Source organism: Gobio gobio (assembly GCF_949357685.1).
Source record: "Gobio gobio genome assembly, chromosome: 16".
Lineage (NCBI taxonomy): Eukaryota > Metazoa > Chordata > Actinopteri > Cypriniformes > Gobionidae > Gobio > Gobio gobio.
In genome coordinates, this window is record NC_137109.1 from 29,466,127 (window position 1) to 29,483,964 (window position 17,838).

At 38.8% G+C, this 17,838-nt stretch overlaps 1 protein-coding gene across 2 annotated transcripts; it reads left to right on the forward strand.

The window, feature by feature from the left end:
• The first annotated feature begins 3,352 nt into the window (after positions 1–3,352).
• On the forward strand, positions 3,353–17,804 carry fhl1a (four and a half LIM domains 1a). 2 transcript variants are annotated; one of them, XM_079839158.1, is made up of 6 exons: positions 3,353–3,682; positions 14,157–14,338; positions 14,407–14,584; positions 14,693–14,862; positions 16,948–17,134; positions 17,330–17,804. In XM_079839158.1, exons 1-6 carry the CDS (start codon positions 3,532–3,534, stop codon positions 17,482–17,484), a joined length of 1,023 nt encoding a protein of 340 aa, XP_079695284.1. In that variant the 5' UTR covers positions 3,353–3,531; the 3' UTR covers positions 17,485–17,804. The 2 variants fall into 2 exon arrangements, with proteins under 2 accessions (XP_079695284.1, XP_079695285.1); XM_079839159.1 differs by lacking the exon at positions 3,353–3,682 and adding an exon at positions 8,486–8,915.
• Positions 17,805–17,838: the final 34 nt, after the last annotated feature.

Genomic DNA, 17,838 nt, shown 5'->3' on the forward strand with positions numbered 1-17,838 from the left:
TTACAGACTTCTACATGCTTTGTAAGTGGGAAAACCTGCAAAATCGGCAGTGTATCAAATACTTGTTCTCCCCACTGTATATAATATATATAAATTATTTCAATATTTTGGGACTATAGAGGAAACAAAATCACATTTGCTCAATGGTCTTTTGTATGTTCCGTTTACTTTAATGTCTGTTGACTAATTTGTCACCATAGACCCAGAACATGCAGCTCTCCCTTGTTCACTTGAGGAGAGAACAGGAGAAGTCAGTTTGAAGAAGGATCAGGTAACATGTTCCTTATATGGTCAGAACTCTTAACAAGAGCCCATCCTCACTGGAATCACATCCAGTCCAACATTTACATCATAGTCTGACAACAATGCAGAAAAAGATGATTTGTGTCAGTTTATTGGGGAAAACACAGCAACACGTTCACCCTCATCACATTAACGAACCAGACATGCTTATCAAGAACTAAAGACTATATTTTTAGTAGATTCAACTAGTTTCTATTTCAGTAAATTACATGTTATATCTTGTATTTTTGTCTTTCTTTTCTGTTGTATGTGACAGATTTAGTCCATCACTGTTGTAAAGGAGACCTGTACAGGTGAAACAAATACATAATATAATGGTGGAAAGATATTGGAAATTTGAGGCGAAATAAAGGATAAAAGCTTCTGTCTGCTTCACAAGCATTTCTTGTGACATCAACAGCAGATTCAAATATTATGACAACAGTAAAGTGAACGCTAATGGATGGAAAAAATCCATACTTGCTCCAAATTTAAACAACCATTTCACTCTTTAAATAGAGGCATGTCTGTTACTTATAGGGGCTAGGCATCACACTTTTTACTCCATGCAGTGAATGTTTATCAAGTAGGTTTAGTCAGTTTCTATTCTTACAATAAAGTCACCATAAAATCAAAATGGCCAATTCTTTTTCTGCTGTACTTATAAATTATTTATGTGTGCACATCATTTTAATGAATCTGCCCTCATAATCTCCATTATCAAGATAACTTCCCTTTCTCTTGCAACGACATCTCTTCTCTGATGATATGATCAACGGTTTGGAGGCGGGACAACTGTGGCCTGTTGCACAAAGACGGTTTAGGTTTTAACCCAGGTAAGTTTGCGGTTAGATTGAGCAAACTCAGTTTTTTCGAGCTTATGAAGGTGGATTGGTTTTTAGCAGTGTTTATCACCACAGTAACATTACACTACACGGCTAACCTGCTCTGGAGCAGGGTTTATTCTGGGTTAGAGATCGCAAACCCAAACTGGACCAATCAGCTGCAAGTAAAGATGCAATAAAGCCACACTCCCTGATTCTCATTCCAAATTAAAGCAGTTTATAGTGACAAAATTGGTCATCTTTTGGTGCTAATTTATTATATGAATTATAATTACTTTTAATTCATATAATATATTCATATAATTATTATATTAATTGACAAATAGCCAAATATAAATATAATACATGCAACAACGTGTATTCATTTGAGCACTTTGTGAACCAATAATTATTAGATTAGACATATTTCTTTGATTTACATCATGCATCGATATCTAGTCGGATATTCTTTCAGCTGCCTTCTCAAACTTTTGCTGCTGCAGCAGTGTTTATTCCTGCTTTGTAAACGCATTTCATTTTCAAAATGATCGCTCAATCTTCAGAAGAGAAGTGATTTGCGCCGTCTCTCTTGCGAGAAGTGAATCAAACGGAAACTGTGATTGGCTGTTTACCGCACCTGTCACATTTTCAGGTGCATGCGCTTCAGAATTAATCGCAAACTCTGGATTAAACCTGAGTTGACAGAGAACGTTTATACCTGTTGAACTTGATCTAAACCAGGTTGGATTTATCTGGATTTGTCAACTCTAAACCTACTCTGAAACTCAGAGTTTGTTCAGCTAGCTTCATGCAACAGGCCTCTGATGTCATGTGAGTGACCAGAGCTATGGTCATTTGCATGAAGCTAGCTGAACAAACTCTGAGTTTTGTTCAAATCACTTCTCTTCTGAAGATCGACCGATCATTTTGAAAATGAAATGCGTTTACAAAGCAGGAATAAACCATGCTGCTGCAGCAAAAGTTTGAGAAGGCAGCTGAAAGAATATCCGACTAGATATCGATGCATGATGTAAATCAAAGAAATATGTCTAATCTAATAATTATTGGTTCACAAAGAGCTCAAATGAATACACGTTGTTGCATGTGTTAAATTTATATTTGGCTACTAGTCAATTAATATAATAATTATATGAATATATTATATGAATTAAAAGTAATTATAATTCATATAATAAATTAGCACCAAAAGATGACCAATTTTGTCACTATAAACTGCTTTAATTTGGAATGAGAATCAGGGAGTGTGGCTTTATTGCATCTTTACTTGCAGCTGATTGGTCCAGTTTGGGTTTGCGATCTCTAACCCAGAATAAACCCTGCTCCAGAGCAGGTTAGCCGTGTAGTGTAATGTTACTGTGGTGATAAACACTGCTAAAAACCAATCCACCTTCATAAGCTCGAAAAAACTGAGTTTGCTCAAACTAACCGCAAACTTACCTGGGTTAAAACCTAAACCGTCTTTGTGCAACAGGCCACAGAGCAATAGCAAACCACAACAATCCAATCAATTCCTGATGGACAAAATCAAGTCCAGTCCTACAATTCTTCTTGCTTGATAAGCCGTTTCACTCGGATATTTGTCACAATATAAGGAAGACTGGCAACTTCTGTTTCATGCCGACTTTAATGTCTTGGTTACAAAAATATATTGAACATTTACACTGTTATTGCACAGGAACAAAGATGCTGTTTCTTGTCCTGAGTACACAGTTCAGTGTACCGGCAATCATGTAGTTGGCTACATGCCTAAAGGAAAAAAGACAGACCACTGAAATGATTTAATAGCTTTTAGAGATGATGCAGTTTTTAGTGCTGCAAGGCCTTGACAACTGAAAACATACTTGTATGACACTATAGTGACATATACAGTGTTGTGGAATTAACACAGTGCACAAATATCATCACCTTTAAACAACCTCGAGCCTGTCATCAGTCCCTGGAGAGCCTCCAAAAAGTTGAAGACATCAGTGACATGGAGAACAGACGCTAAGGGCCTGGCAGCAGCAGGCACATTTATGCTTATTTATGTCCTGGCACCGATGACGGAGCCAATGAATTCCCTTCTGCCACAAAATCATATATTGTTAAGGAATTATTGATAGGAAGACAGGGGCTAGTTGTCACAAAGGTTGCACATTTTTGTGAATTCGATCCTCCACAATACAACCACACTGAGATGCATTGTCATGTAGAGAATATGTTTAGCGTAAAGCACCTCAAATGACACATTAGAAATCTGAGCTATATCATATGAAAGACTTCAAACATGTTCATATTTCTTCTGCAGATCTCTAAACGAACGATTATTTATCACTACTCAATTCAATATTTCTACTGTCTCTAGGCTTTTATACACAATTGGTTAAGCGCAAAGACTGAATTCCAGTCTGATGTCATTGTTGATATGAACTTAAAGTATTTGGATCATATCCTGACTTTTTTTCCCCACTCCCCCTCGTGGATCTTTTTAAACCCAGTGATCCTTCAGACTAGGAGGAGACCATCTCTCATCACCACTGCAGACAGCTGCGATCCACACTGCTCAGAGCATACTGGTAAGTGTTATCTAGGGAAATGCATATATCTCGTTTTGAGGGATTCTTTAATAGAAATATAAGTGATCATATGAAAGACTAAATTACCATGTAGATATTTTCTCTTGAAACTATGTAGCAGGTTTAGACTTTAGAATATGTAATTTCTTGATGCAAATGGTGGTGTTTTATAACACATTGTCTTCTAAATCTATTAATCCTTTTGTTATCTAAATGAGTTTATGTGCAAGGGATGACTTTTGTGTTATTTGTTAAGTGCATTGTCCTCAATTAAACTTTTTCCCTGAGCCACATGTATAGAATTGTACTTCTATACTGTAAAGATATTATCCAATTTCGGCAACAATGAGACGATTAATGCAGTCTGTCCCGTGTTTTGAGTGCCAGGAATGCAAAGGGAATTCTTATTGGGACCAAATTCTTTTAGGAATTCCTAAAGAGACAGATAAGATCCTGCATACATTTTCTGTCTATTTTGGTCAGAATTTCAGTTTATCCAGTAGGAGATCCTTTTATCCTTAAAGTTATTTGCATTATAATGTCAATAGGATATTTGAATATTGTTTATGCATGGTTAAATTAAATGACTTTAAGTTTTTAAGAAATGTTTATTTTTATTACATTTTTTTCATTTGGAAACATTTCTCATTTTCCAACTGACTCATATCCTGTGCAACTCGTCCACTGCATGCACATCCTCTGTTTTGTTTTTAACCTGAAAGCATCAGAAATAAAGTACCATTGCAGAATTGTTACTTTCCAACAGTTTCAATAGAAATCATCCTGCCATATAAGGACAAAGACTTTTGGGATCTCACACACCATATAAAACACTTTAGTTTAACAGCCTCAACACATCTGCTGTAATCCACTAGGTGCCGTGTATATGTCTAAAACTCAACATTTGTGCACACAGCTTTGGAGGTCCTAATTAGGAAATGTGTTGCTCTGGAGACTGTGTGACCTCATTCTGTCCACTGGGGGCGCCGTTGAGCAGCTGCAGCTTTCCCTAATCTCAGACTGTAAACATATAGGGTGATTTCAGGGTGATTGGTACACTTTTTGCCATTGAGATGACTTGGAAAAAGTGTCCCAATCACCCTGAATTCACCCTATTATTAACCATATAAAGCCTACTGCATCATATTTGATACATTTTCAGATGTATAAGGATCAACATGATCAACACTTTGCTGAAAAACCTCTTGTACACTGTCGCTGATTAAGTTTGTAGTTTTTTAGAAAGCAAAAAGCCTTTTATAGGTCTAACAATTTCCACCTTCAGGTTGGTCATTTTGCTGTGAAATCTTTACCGATTTTTATAAAGTAAATGTAAGATTGACTTTTCTATCATTTTTAGAAAAATCATGTTAAAATGTATAAGTGTCAAATATAATTGAGCAGGCTTTTGAGGAACATTTATTTGCACTTCTATCAATCATCATTGCATAGAAGAGTGCATACAGTTTTGTCCCCCACAATAAAAACTAAAGAGCTTTGATCATAAAACTAACCATTATATCATCATTATACCAAATATCATCTTACCAAGAGTGACAGCTGATCTTTTTATGCAGTTTATGTAAGTAGTCTGCACGTTATACAGATCTCATTTACATTACATGATATTATATTATAGGTTAGGGCTAGTAGCAAGTAATCCGCATATTACTTTTCTCTTGTGGAAATACTGGAGATGCTCACTCTTGAGATTTATTACAAGTAATTTTTAGCAATTCAATGTATTAATTCTTGTTCTTGAGAACAGAGCATGATGAATTAAACAATTTTAATTCATTTTCATTTTTAATCAGATTCTTTGATAGTTTGACTTTTCACAGCTGGTACTTAGACATGCACAGGTAAGAACAGAGTGTTTACATCCCAATATGATTAATGCGATGGTATGTATTCCAGCTGTCTTAAAGGAACACTCCACTTTTTTTGAAAATAGGCTCATTTTCCAACTCCCCTAGAGTTAAACAGTTGAGTTTTACCGTTTTCGTACATCGTGTACTAAGGCCGACGGAAAATTAAAAGTTGTGATTTTCTAGGCCGATATGGCTAGGAACTATACTCTCATTCCTGCGTAATAAGAAACTTTGCTGTCGTATCATGGTTGCAGTGGCGCAATGATATTACGCAGCACCTGAAAATAGTCCCCAGCACATTCTCTGTGCAAACAGGCTGTCATGGTGCTGCGTAATATCATTGCGCCACTGCTGAACCCATGGTACTACAGCAAAGTTCCTTATTACGCAGGAATGAGAGTATAGTTCCTAGCCATATCAGCCTAGAAAATCACAACTTTTCATTTTCCGTCGGCCTTAGTACACAATGTTACTACAGAAGGGTCAAGTTTTAAATAGGAAAAATATCAAAACTCTTTGGTAATTTTTTTGAGCAAGATGCTAACGGTCTAATCAGATTCAATTATGTATGCTAAGCTATGCTAAAAGTGCTACCGCCAGACCTGGAGATTGGTTGAATGGATTCAAAAATAGTAAAACTCAACTGTTTAACTGTAGGAGAGTTGGAAAATGAGCCTATTTTCAAAAGTAGAGTTTTCCTTTAAGACTGGAATACGTTGTACAACTTTTGTAAATTTACAGTCTGGAGGACTTGATGCTAGTTGTCAGATTCAGACTATGAATACCTCCAGTCGGAGGATTGTTTTCATTTGTCATGTGTCTCCTAGCAACAAGGTGCATATTTCTGAGTGACTTTGTTGTGTTCGGAATCATACTGTATATATACACGTATCTATGTTCGGAATGACTTGAAAGTATTGTAGAGTGTGATCCTCAGTCATCCTCCGATTTTAAGTTGTCTAGTGTATTCCAGCCTTTATTTAGATTTTAAGAAACCATAATATATGGAGTCAGATAATGGCAGTTTATATATTTATGACACATAATCAGAATATGAGCAATTCTGCTGTTAATCAGAATTTACATGCTTAGTAAACATGGTTAAATTCTATGTAGGTTACAGGTCTGTGTTTCTCAAGTCCTCACTACAGAGCCATGAATGTGGACATTTCTGTCTAATCTCAACATTCTCAATAGCAATGGTCTGTTACAGCACTAACTTAACAGAGTGAAGTGGATGTTTTCTCCAGAACTGTAAGGTGAAGTGATCTGAAACAGGGTTTTGGCTTCAACTAGGCTGTCAACAGTCAAAAAATGTGTGTATTTACACATAAGAAGACTTCCAATGAGCTTTACTAAGTAGCGTACATGTTGTTCGTCAATGAGATGGAAAACACTGGTATGCTGACCTTCACATCGCTGACCGCACACGTTGTCATGTTCCCTAACTGTGTGTCTGGTCATCAGATGAGTCACTAGTCTGTTAATAGTGTTTTGATAAATTGAGTGGATTTATATTTGTAACTGAGAGGCTTTTAAGAAACATTCCTGGAAAATCTGAGAGCGGAGCTGCCTGTTTTGGTTGCTTTTAATTCCTAATGGGATAGATTTGATAGATAACTGAATTCAAGTAACACTAGTAAACTGAAAAGCACAAGATCTCTGATGGGAGATGAACTTAATTGCTTGCATGTTTAGGACAACTGGTCCATTCGCTTTTATGAGCCATAATAGTGCTGTTTTTTTCTAGACCGCCCCAGACTTATACCTTCTTACCTCACATTCTTCAATGAATGCATCATAGTTGGTGCTTCAATCCAGATGACCAAAAGTCTACTGCAAATGTTTGTGCACCTATCTCTTTACATCGACACTGACCAATTCTTGAAACAATCACACATGCATCGACTAGTACCTTAACTAGTACTATTTTTCAGATCGTAGGTCTTGTCAACAGTCTGCAGATTCCTGTGGCAGCCCTTCAGCTGTGATCTGCTCTCTAGTAGAGTTTAGATAAGAGATGAGAAGGGGTTGTTTTAGCGTATGATGCCAGGTTGTTTAAGCAGGGCTATTTCAGGCCTCCCACAAGGCAGGATATTAGTAAAGGACAGGTGGATCTGTTTCCATTGTCCACCATGGCTCAACTCTGACCAATGAGTCATCATACATATTATACATATTATACAGAATTTGGACACATTTTTTCACGTCACATTTAAAAATGGATGTAACATAAAATATCAAACCAAGTGGGAAAAAAAACATTATACTAGTCCCTTTTTTAAACTTTTCTGAGATGTTTTAAGTGGAAGATTGTTCTGACTGGCAGTGGTAAAAAATATGCTTTTGTGTGGATAATGTGTCTAGGAGTTTTGATGTTTGTGGATGAGTTACTGCTTCGGACTTCTGTCCATTCATGGAAATCATTTGTTCTTGTAGCCTTTGCTCAGCTCTGCAAAATGTCTGTAATCATTAGTATGTTTTTGTATTATGTCATACATATTCACAAACTACTAAAGGAATGTTGGCTGAATCCAAATGAAGCATAGTTTTCTTCATACATCACAATCAGCAAGCCTGAGAACTTTCAGAAATAAGTTAATAAATGAGAACAGAATTATTACAAACATGGTCTAGCTGAGATGGTCAAAATTCCAAGTTTATTTTTGAGGGTCAAGTTGAGAATCAAAGGTATCTGAGGACAGTGACTCTTTTGTGTGATAGTGCCTTCAAAAACGACTGGAACGCAGCATTTGAGAAGCCAAGAATCTCCACTTTCCTCATTTTTATCGCAACTATTGTTTAAAAAGACAAGCCAAATGCAATACGAAGTTTACTTCACAACATAAGCACTAATAAACAACATTTTTCCTGGAGAACTCAAAGTTTAGCCCTCTGGTTACTAAACAAGCCTTTAACTAATTTATTTCAGAACGAACACACAATTGCAAGACTCTCCAATACACCAGATCCCAACGAAAAGCTGTGAAAATGCCTTTATTCTGCTCTCTGATGTCACAAGCAAGGAATTCAGATGAATTTGGTTCTCTCTCTCTGGCTCCCTCCCCTTCATTTATCTTTTGCAACATAGCCTAACATGGAGAGGGCAGCTGATGCTTTGTCTGGGATTACTTGGTTTGTGATTTGGGAGGACATGCCATGGGTGCGACAAGGGGGGCAGGGTGTAGGCTTTAAGGGGCAGCTGGGGTCGTATATATGACAAATACCTAAAAGAGAAGAGTGGAGTTCCCCTGTAACTCTTTGGCTGTTTGGTTCTCTCCATCCATCCTTCCATCTCTTTCATTTCCTCAAGGCTTTCCTGTATATACCGAAAGCAGACATGACTTTCTACAAGCACTCAGGTAAAGAGACACTGCGTGATGTACAGGCAGCCATGAAAAACTTTTGGTGAACCAGGCTGTGGATTCTCCTCATTGGCATTCTCATTGCTTTACTTATCAACGGAAATTTTTGCTGGATACGAGTTATAGTTCATGAAACTATTCAAAAGTTTAGGTTTAGTACGATTTTTTTTTACATTGATTGAGCAGCATATTAGAATGATTTCTGAAGGATCATGTGACACTGAAGACTGGAGTATGATGCTGAAAATTCAGCTTTGCCATCACAGGAATAAATTGCATTTTGAAACAGAAAACCGCTAATATAATTTCTCAATATTACAGTTTTACTGTTTTTGATTAAATAAATGCAGCCTCGGTGAAATTAAGAACATATCGAAAACATTTCTAAAAATCTAAACTTTTGAACAATAATGTATGTGTTGTGATCTGGCCAATGTGTCCAAGAAAATTGTGGCATTTTGCATAGCTTTTGGAGGTTTTTCGGTGAAGTTTGCTTTATATTTCCAGTATAGATCAATATTAATCTTAAGATCTGTGCAAATCATATAATACTAGCTAGCCCAATGTAACCCAATGTTTCAAAGGCAAATATTTATTTATCTGTGTAATTGTGATGGTGAGCTCAGGTAGCAGCTGTGTAGCCTACTTCTGTATAACTGAATGTGTTCTTAGGGCTGTCACGCATGCGATTACTTTTTTCAGTTTAACACATACAAAATATTGAACGCAATTGATGCATCATCTGTGTTCAACGCGCTGTCTGTGAATTTCCTGACACACACACACACACACACACACACACACACACACACACACACACACACATCATGTGTTCAAGAAAGAAGCGCGCCAGTAGCGAGTTCTCTTTCGCGCTTGAACAAACAACACACAGAATTATGCAAAAATGGCGGTTTTGAAGAGCAGTCTTAAATGAGTTAAATAACGTCTTAAAAGAAAGACCTTAAAGAGTTGTGAGAAAATGAGATGCGCGTCAGAAGACTGTTACGTGTTTTATAACTTTATTCAATTTCTGAACCCGCTGTGCATGTAGATAGAAATGACTTATTCTGAGGTACTAAAAACATAACGGTTCATAAGGTCACCACTGAAACTGAAAATGTATATTATATTGCATGTCTGTCAATAGATCCTCATAAATACTACACACTGCACCTTTAAGTTCACTTAAATTAAATGTTGTTTTTTTAAGCAAATAAATGTTGAATTTTATAGCTTTCAGTTATACTGTAATGTTGAATGTCAATCATTAATGTTTAAAAAAAAAATTTCATAGAGACATCAGAGCATTGTATCAGTGATACTGGCTTTCATTCATAAAAAGATGCCATTAAACAAATATTAAAAATATATTTGTATTTAATTTGCTTCTACCTTAATTTGAAGAGTAACTGTAAAATTATTCCACTACAACAATATTAAAAACTCCGCTGATTAATTTGAGAAAAAAATGTGTGATTAATTAGTTAATTTTTTTAATCGATTGACAGCACTAGTTCTTACTCTAGACCACTTTAGTGTAAGTCAAGATAGTGCTCAAGCTAATTCACTGATTGAAGATTACACAGTGGTACGGACAATCATTTCTTATTACTTTTTTTGGACTACATTTGTTAGTGTCAAACTTAATTAGGTGCCTCAATCAATGGATGCTCTCTTTGGTTACTGCTCTCCACATGGCTGAATTTGATCTCATGCTGACCTTTGAAGCAGCATTTGCTCTTCGCTTTGGGACAAAGCGGTCCATTTGATAACACTCTGACAGAGTTAGCTAAAAATGAACAGCTGATGGACGGTATCCCAAAAGGCTTAGGGATTGAGCATACTGCTCAGGTCAGAAGGATGTTTCAGTTCACAGAAAGACACAACACTACTCTATATGTCTGAAGTCAGAGGAGATAATTCAGGAAAAGGACACTACACTAATGAACCTAGATATATTTGGTTCTGGATTTTTCACAAATCTGGTCAAGTTTGTTTGACGCTTCATCCAAATGATCTTATCTCTGGTACTTTCGTTTAATGAATGTAACCATGTAGATAGCTATTTGCTTGAGTGCTAACAATAGGATATTGACAAACTCCATTGGGAAGAATGAGTCAGTACTTCTAAAAATACAGTTTTACTTGTCAACAGCTAGAAAATGCCGCTCTGGCACTATCAGGGATGAAGTGTTAGTAGCCACATCTGTAGGGTGATTTGGCATCTGTCTTGTCAAGCGGACTTTCCTAAGTTGTTTGGTATGCGGTTGCTAGGCTGTGTTTACAACAGATGCTGAGGTGCAGACAAAACGATTATCCCGACAACATTTTACAGCCCAAGGGACAAAGCAAATATCAATACGAGGCAGAAGAATATACGTGCTGAATCTGATGCTAAGTGCAAGAAGTGCCTTTTTATGGCCTGTTATTGAAGAGTAGCTGTCCACTATTCATTATTCCAAGAGTTTTTAGATACTTTAAACATAATAATCTGTAACCAAACCAGTGTTTACAAAGCACTGTAAAGACTAAGGCCCTGTCCCAAATGGCACCCTAAACACTTCCACATTTTTGTGACGTAACACCGCTTTGACTGTCGGAATGAAGTCTGCAAGGGAACTCGATTCAGTGGGGGCTTGGCAAAAGTGTGTATCAAGGGCACATACCGACTGCAAAGGGGGCGCTCTCGAGAAACCTTCTGAAACCTAAAATGACAAATGGGATCTCCTATGGTCTCATGGACTAACCGGACAGCCATTGTAAGTCCACAAGAAGAAGAAGTGTGCCATTTGGGACAGGGCCTAAGTCAAACGGCCTTTACAAAAAAAGGTAAAACAATAATGTCAGGCGATTTTGAAGTTGGAGGAGAAAATGAGATTTTCACCCTTCCGCCTATATCACGTGACCTTTTTAACGTGAGTATGTCATGCGTGAAGTCGTGGACGCGCATCACAGACCTAATGCAAGATGAGCATTTGTGGTAAAAAAACAATAATTTTTTAGCGTGACACGTTATACTCAGATTCTAGTCAGAATATGAGTCTGATACTGCTCCATTGGGCTGTGATTATGAAGCATGTTTCAACCATAGACTGTAAAAAAATATGGACGTAGTGTCTGTGACGTCACCCATAGGATTCTGAAGAGCAGTTTTGAAGCGTAAAGTGGGGACGAGCTGGCCGTTGCCATCTTGTCATTACGCGTCAATGGGCAAAGAGGCGGGACGTGGGTGGAGCGGAGGTGACGTGATGACTAACAGACAGCAGATAAATGGCTATCCACCTGTCACTCAAAGTGGCCACGCCCTTAATTATGCAGAACTTTAAAGCTTTATATAATGTAAACGAATGAGTTATAAAAAAATTCAGCCCCCTCACAGTTGTCATGAAGGGCAAAATTAGCCGTATAGACAACAATAAACCACAATTTGTATCCGGCTGTAAACATGTTTTTTCTGCTGTAAAGTTGGGCATTTTAACATGGGGCTCAATGAGATTCTGCTCCCTTCTAGAGCCTGTCCCTAGTGGCCAGTCGATGAATTGCAGTTTAAGTCACTTCCGAATTGGCTTCAAGAGAAACTGCGGGAGGTTGCCGCTCGCTTGGTTTCAACCGAACCAGGAAAGAAAATGTCTCTGCACTCAGTTGGATAGACCTTCAACCAATCAGAGCAACGGAGCGACGCAGTTGTCAACATAACTCAACTGCACGCACTCTGGAAGAAGCGGTGTGGGTTACGCAGCGGACTTCTTCCCGGCAGTCAAAGCGGCATCACCTTGTGAAAGTGCGGACTCACAGGGAGGCCGTGAGGGTTTAGGGTGCCATTTGGGACAGGGCCATAGTTGCTCCTCAACGGATCAAGTCCAGACCGAACTTCCTGACCTCAAATGTTGTGGGCGGGGCTAAGTTCGGCTGCCATCCAGGCTAATTTTTGTTCTTTTTTTTCCCGTTTTGAATAAGTCTTTTTTTCCTCGGCTGGGATCGTTTAAAGCCCTTTGAAGCTGTACTGAAACTGCAATTTTTGGACCTTCAACTCGTTGGACCCCTTTGAAGTCCACTATTTGGAGAAGTATCCTGGAGTGTTTTTTGACATCTTTGATGACATGGGGGTCAAAAAATTTGAATTCTGAAGTGAATTAATCATTTAAGATCTATAAAATAACAACAAAACAATAATAATAAAGTAACCAATTATAAAAATATAATATAAAATGACAAAAAACTTGAATAACCAGAGGTGGACAATAGTGAAGTATTTTTTTTACTTTATTCTAGTACAAAGGACAAATTTCAAGCAATATTAGTAGTGGTGCACTACCCAATTTAAAGGTCCCGTTCTTCGTGTTTTTTTGAAGCTTTGATTGTGTTTACAGTGTGCAATATAACATGTGTTCATGTTTCACGTGTAAAAAAACACAGTATTTTTCACACTATTTACTTATCTGTATACCGCTGTTTCCACTGTCCTAAAAACGGCTGGTGATTTCCTTGTTCTATAAAGTCCCTCCTTCAGAAACACGTAAAGAGTTCTGATTGTGCAAGCGGTTCCTGTGCTGTGATTCGACCACAGCTTAGCGCACGTGAAAGCGGTTCCTGTGTTGTAATTTGACAGCAGCTTAGCGCACGTTGGAAAGGTCACGCCTCTTAACGGAGAGATGTATGCGTTCAATAATCTCTACAGCGTCCCTGGGAAAGCCAAACAAAGGTGATTTGACTCCTGGATGAAAATAACAGCGTCTCGATGACATGGCGATAAACACACTCAACGCAACAGTTCCTTTTCTCCACGCGACCGTCCGCTTCTCCACGAGGGACAGCAACAAGACCGCGCCCCCTTTTTCGCGTTTCTTTGTGGGCGGAGGTTAGTCTGTTCTACTGCTCTACTGACGTAATTAAAGAAGGAAGTACCAGGATGTAGTCTATCCAGCCGTTCGCTGTAGGCTTTGAAAGGGAACTTCTGTTAAATAAAATATCTCGCTTGGCATTGAACTTTGAGCTTTATAATTTTACAGGTATTATTTATGCTCTAACAGCAACATTACACACTAACTAAAGTTTGAACAATGGAATCGCGAAGAAGGGGACCTTTAAGGACTAAACACAGAACAGTATGATGGACTGTCTGGTTAGAGTTCAGTCTTCACAATGATAAACTAGAGGTGATGTCATGGTTTAAAATCCACATAGCACATTAAAATAACAGTTTGGCAGTCATTTTTATACATTGTTTTGTGTCTGCAGGCCCCCGCAGCTACCTGAGCTCCACAATGACTGAGCGTTTTGACTGCTTCTACTGCAGAGAAAACCTGCAGGGCAAGAAATACGCCAAGAAGGATGACAAGCCCGTGTGCGTGCGCTGCTTCGACAAGCTCTGCGCCAACACTTGCGCTGAGTGTCGCAAACCTATAAGCGCTGATGCAAAGGTGGGGTGAATTCAATTCATTTAAAGAGCATTTTACAATGTGCAGTACTCACAGTGCTCTCTATCCAGGAGCTGAACCATAAGAACCGCCACTGGCACGAGGGCTGCTTCCGCTGCGCCAAGTGTTACAAGCCACTGGCCAATGAGCCCTTTGCGGCTAAGGACGATGGCAAGATCATGTGTGGGAAGTGTGGAGACCGTGACGGATCGCCTCGCTGCCAGGGCTGCTTCAAAGTGATTACGGCAGGTGTGTGTACAGTTGTCACAGCACATAACACCCTTTGTCGACATAAAATATCTCAGCCACACATAGGGTGTTGTAAATGATAGCCAAGTTTTTGTGTTTCTCTTTTAGGCTCTAAGAATGTGGAGTACAAGCATAAAGTCTGGCATGAAGAGTGTTTCATCTGCTTTGAGTGCAAGCAGCCCATCTGCAACCAGAGCTTCCTGACCAAGGGTGACGAGATGTACTGCACTTCCTGCCATGAGAAGAAGTTTGCCAAGCACTGTGCCCGCTGCAAAGAGGTCAGTTAGGAAAACTGAAGAATTGTAGTCATAGATGGTACAGAAACATAACCTAAACTCTAGGTGTGTGGTTAAATGGAAAATGATAAATGGTTCCCAAACATTTTTACAAATAAATATCTGAAAAGTGTGGCGTGCATTTGTATTCAGCCCCCAAATACTTTGTAGAACCACCTTTTGCCGCAGTTACAGCTGCAAGTCTTTTGGGGTATGTCCCTATCAGTTTTGCACATCTAGAGAGTGACATTTTTGCCCATTCTTCTTTGCAAAATAGCTCAAACTCATTCAGATTGGATGGAGAGCATCTGTGAACAGCAATTTTCAAGTCTCGTCACAGATTCTCAATTGGATTTAGGTCTGGACTTTGACTGGGCCATTCTAACACATGAATATGCTTTGATCTAAACCATTCCATTGTAGCTCTGGCTGTATGTTTAGGGTCGTTGTCCTGCTGGAAGGTAAACCTCCACCCCAGTCTCAAGTCCTTTGCAGACTCAAACCAGAGCACCTTCTTCCACATGGCTTTTGCAAACTGCAAACGGGACTTCTTATGGCTTTCTTTCAACGTCTTTCTTCTTGCCACTCTTCCATAAAGGCCAGATTTGTGGAGTGCACGACTAATAGTTGTCCTGTGGACAGATTCTCCCACCTGAGATGTGGATCTCTGCAGCTCCCCCAGAGTTACCATGAGTTACCTCTTGACTGCTTCTCCGATTAATGCTCTCCTTGTCCGGCCTGTCAGTTTAGGTGGACGGCCATGTCTTGGTAGGTTTGCAGCTGTGCCATACTCTTTCCATTTTCGGATGATGGATTGTTAAGTGCTCCGTGAGATGTTCAAAGCTTGGGATATTGCTTTATAACCTAACACTTGCTTTAAACTTCTCCACAACTTTATCCGTGACCTGTCTGGTGTGTTATTTGGTCTTCATGATGCTGTTTGTTCACTAACTTTCTCTAACAAACCTCTGAGGGCTTCACAGAACAGCTGTATTTATACTGTGATTAAATTACACACAGGTGGACTCTATTCACTAATTAGGTGACTTCTGAAGGCAATTAGTTCCACTGGATTTTAGTTAGGGGTATCGGAGTAAAGGGGGCTGAATATAAATGCACTCCACACTTTTAAGATATTTATTTGTAAAAAAAAATTTTGGACACCATTTATCATTTTCCTTCCACTTCACAATTATGTGCCACTTTGGGTTGGTCCATCACATAGAATCCCAATGAAATAGATTAACCATTGTTTTTGAAGGAATTGGTCGAAAGCTTCTTTAACTAATAAAGACAGTCACTTGTCGCCACCTGGTGTGATGCAACTGCAGTCACTGAAAAATCTCCAACACTAAGGCTCTGTCCCAAATGGCACGCTTAATGTGCACTCGCGGTCATGTGGACTTTACAAGGCCACAAGACCGCAGAGTGTCCCATTTGTCATTTTAGGGTTTCAGAAGGGTGCTTGTGAGCACCTCCTTTGTGGCCAATATGCGCACTCGATGTGCACTTTTGTCGAGCCTGCAAGCTCCACAGCAAATTTCTACCCGACAGTCAAAGCGGCATTACGTCACGGAAGTGTTAACTCGGAGGAAGATCACGAAGGCTTAGGGTTCCATTTGGGACAGGGCCTAATTGGATAATATGTGACCCTGGACCACAAAACCAGTCATAAGTCGCACGGGTATATTTGTGGCAATAGCCAACAATACATTGTATGGGTCAAATGCCAAAACGATATTAAGTAAAGATCATGTTCCATGTAGATATTTATTAAAAATCCTAGCGTAAATATATCAAATATGTATAATTAATATAGTAATATGCATTGCTAAGGACTTAATTTGGACAACTTTAAAGGCGATTTTCTCAATATTTTGATTTTTTTGCAACCTTTAGATTCCCAGATTTTCAAATAGATGTATCTCGGCCAAATAGTGTCCTATCCTAACAAATCATATATCAATGGATGCTTATTTAAAAAAAAAAAAAAAAAAAAAAAAAAAAATTGTTGTGGACCAGAAAGAACAGTTCCTATCAGGCATGTTCTGAATCCTCTGTTCTTCTGTCTAAACTCTTATTAATCAGGCCATTACCAGCGGTGGGATATCTTATCAGGACCAGCCGTGGCACTCTGAGTGCTTTGTGTGTAACACATGCAAGAAGCCACTGGCTGGAGCCCGTTTCACGGCCCATGAAGATCAGTTCTACTGCGTGGACTGCTATAAGACTGATGTGGCCAAAAAGTGCTCTGGATGTCAGAATCCCATTACAGGTATAAATGTGCACGCACGCACGCACACACACACACACACACACACACACGTACCAATATTAAATATCATTCCCCCCCCCCCCACGATTGCAATTTACACACTTTTAAATGTGTACAACATATAATTTCCTCAGAAGAATAGAAAGCAACACTAATAATGTCCATATTTACACCTGTTGTCTTTCTGCGTCCCAGGATTTGGCAGAGGGACCAACGTGGTGAACTACGAGGACAAGTCCTGGCATGAATATTGCTTTAACTGCAAAAAATGCTCACTCTCCATGGCCCACAAGCGCTTTGTCATCAAAGGAGAGGACATCTACTGCTCTGACTGTGCTAAAAAGCTGTGAGGGCCTGATGGGATGTGATGAGGCTGATTAACAAAAGCAATTAGGATGATGCGTCAAACTAGCGAAGCTTTGAGTGTTCAACTAAAGAGAAACCAGTGAGGGTGTTTGTGCTGATAAATCACTGGAAGTTTGAGATTCATTTTTATAAAGGAACAAATAGCGAGTGCTATGTGAAGGGCTTTTCTTTTGCAAAACATGTAACTGCAATCATAAATGTAATCGCTGGATTTGCAAACCTAACAATGCATTTTAAGCTTCAGTTATTGCAATGCTATGTTAAAACTGTGTGACGTCACAATAGGAATACAACATTAATTTTGCTTTGTGGAAATTTTTTTTTTTGTTTGATTCTTT

Excerpts from the sequence above, each read along its gene's own strand:
- fhl1a (XM_079839158.1), top strand. The coding sequence starts at position 3,532 with ATGAACTTAAAGTATTTGGATCATATCCTGACTTTTTTTCCCCACTCC. Across the intron at positions 3,683-14,156 it reads ACACTGCTCAGAGCATACTG|GCCCCCGCAGCTACCTGAGC; the intron begins GTAAGTGTTATC and ends TTGTGTCTGCAG. Across the intron at positions 14,863-16,947 it reads ACTGTGCCCGCTGCAAAGAG|GCCATTACCAGCGGTGGGAT; the intron begins GTCAGTTAGGAA and ends CTTATTAATCAG.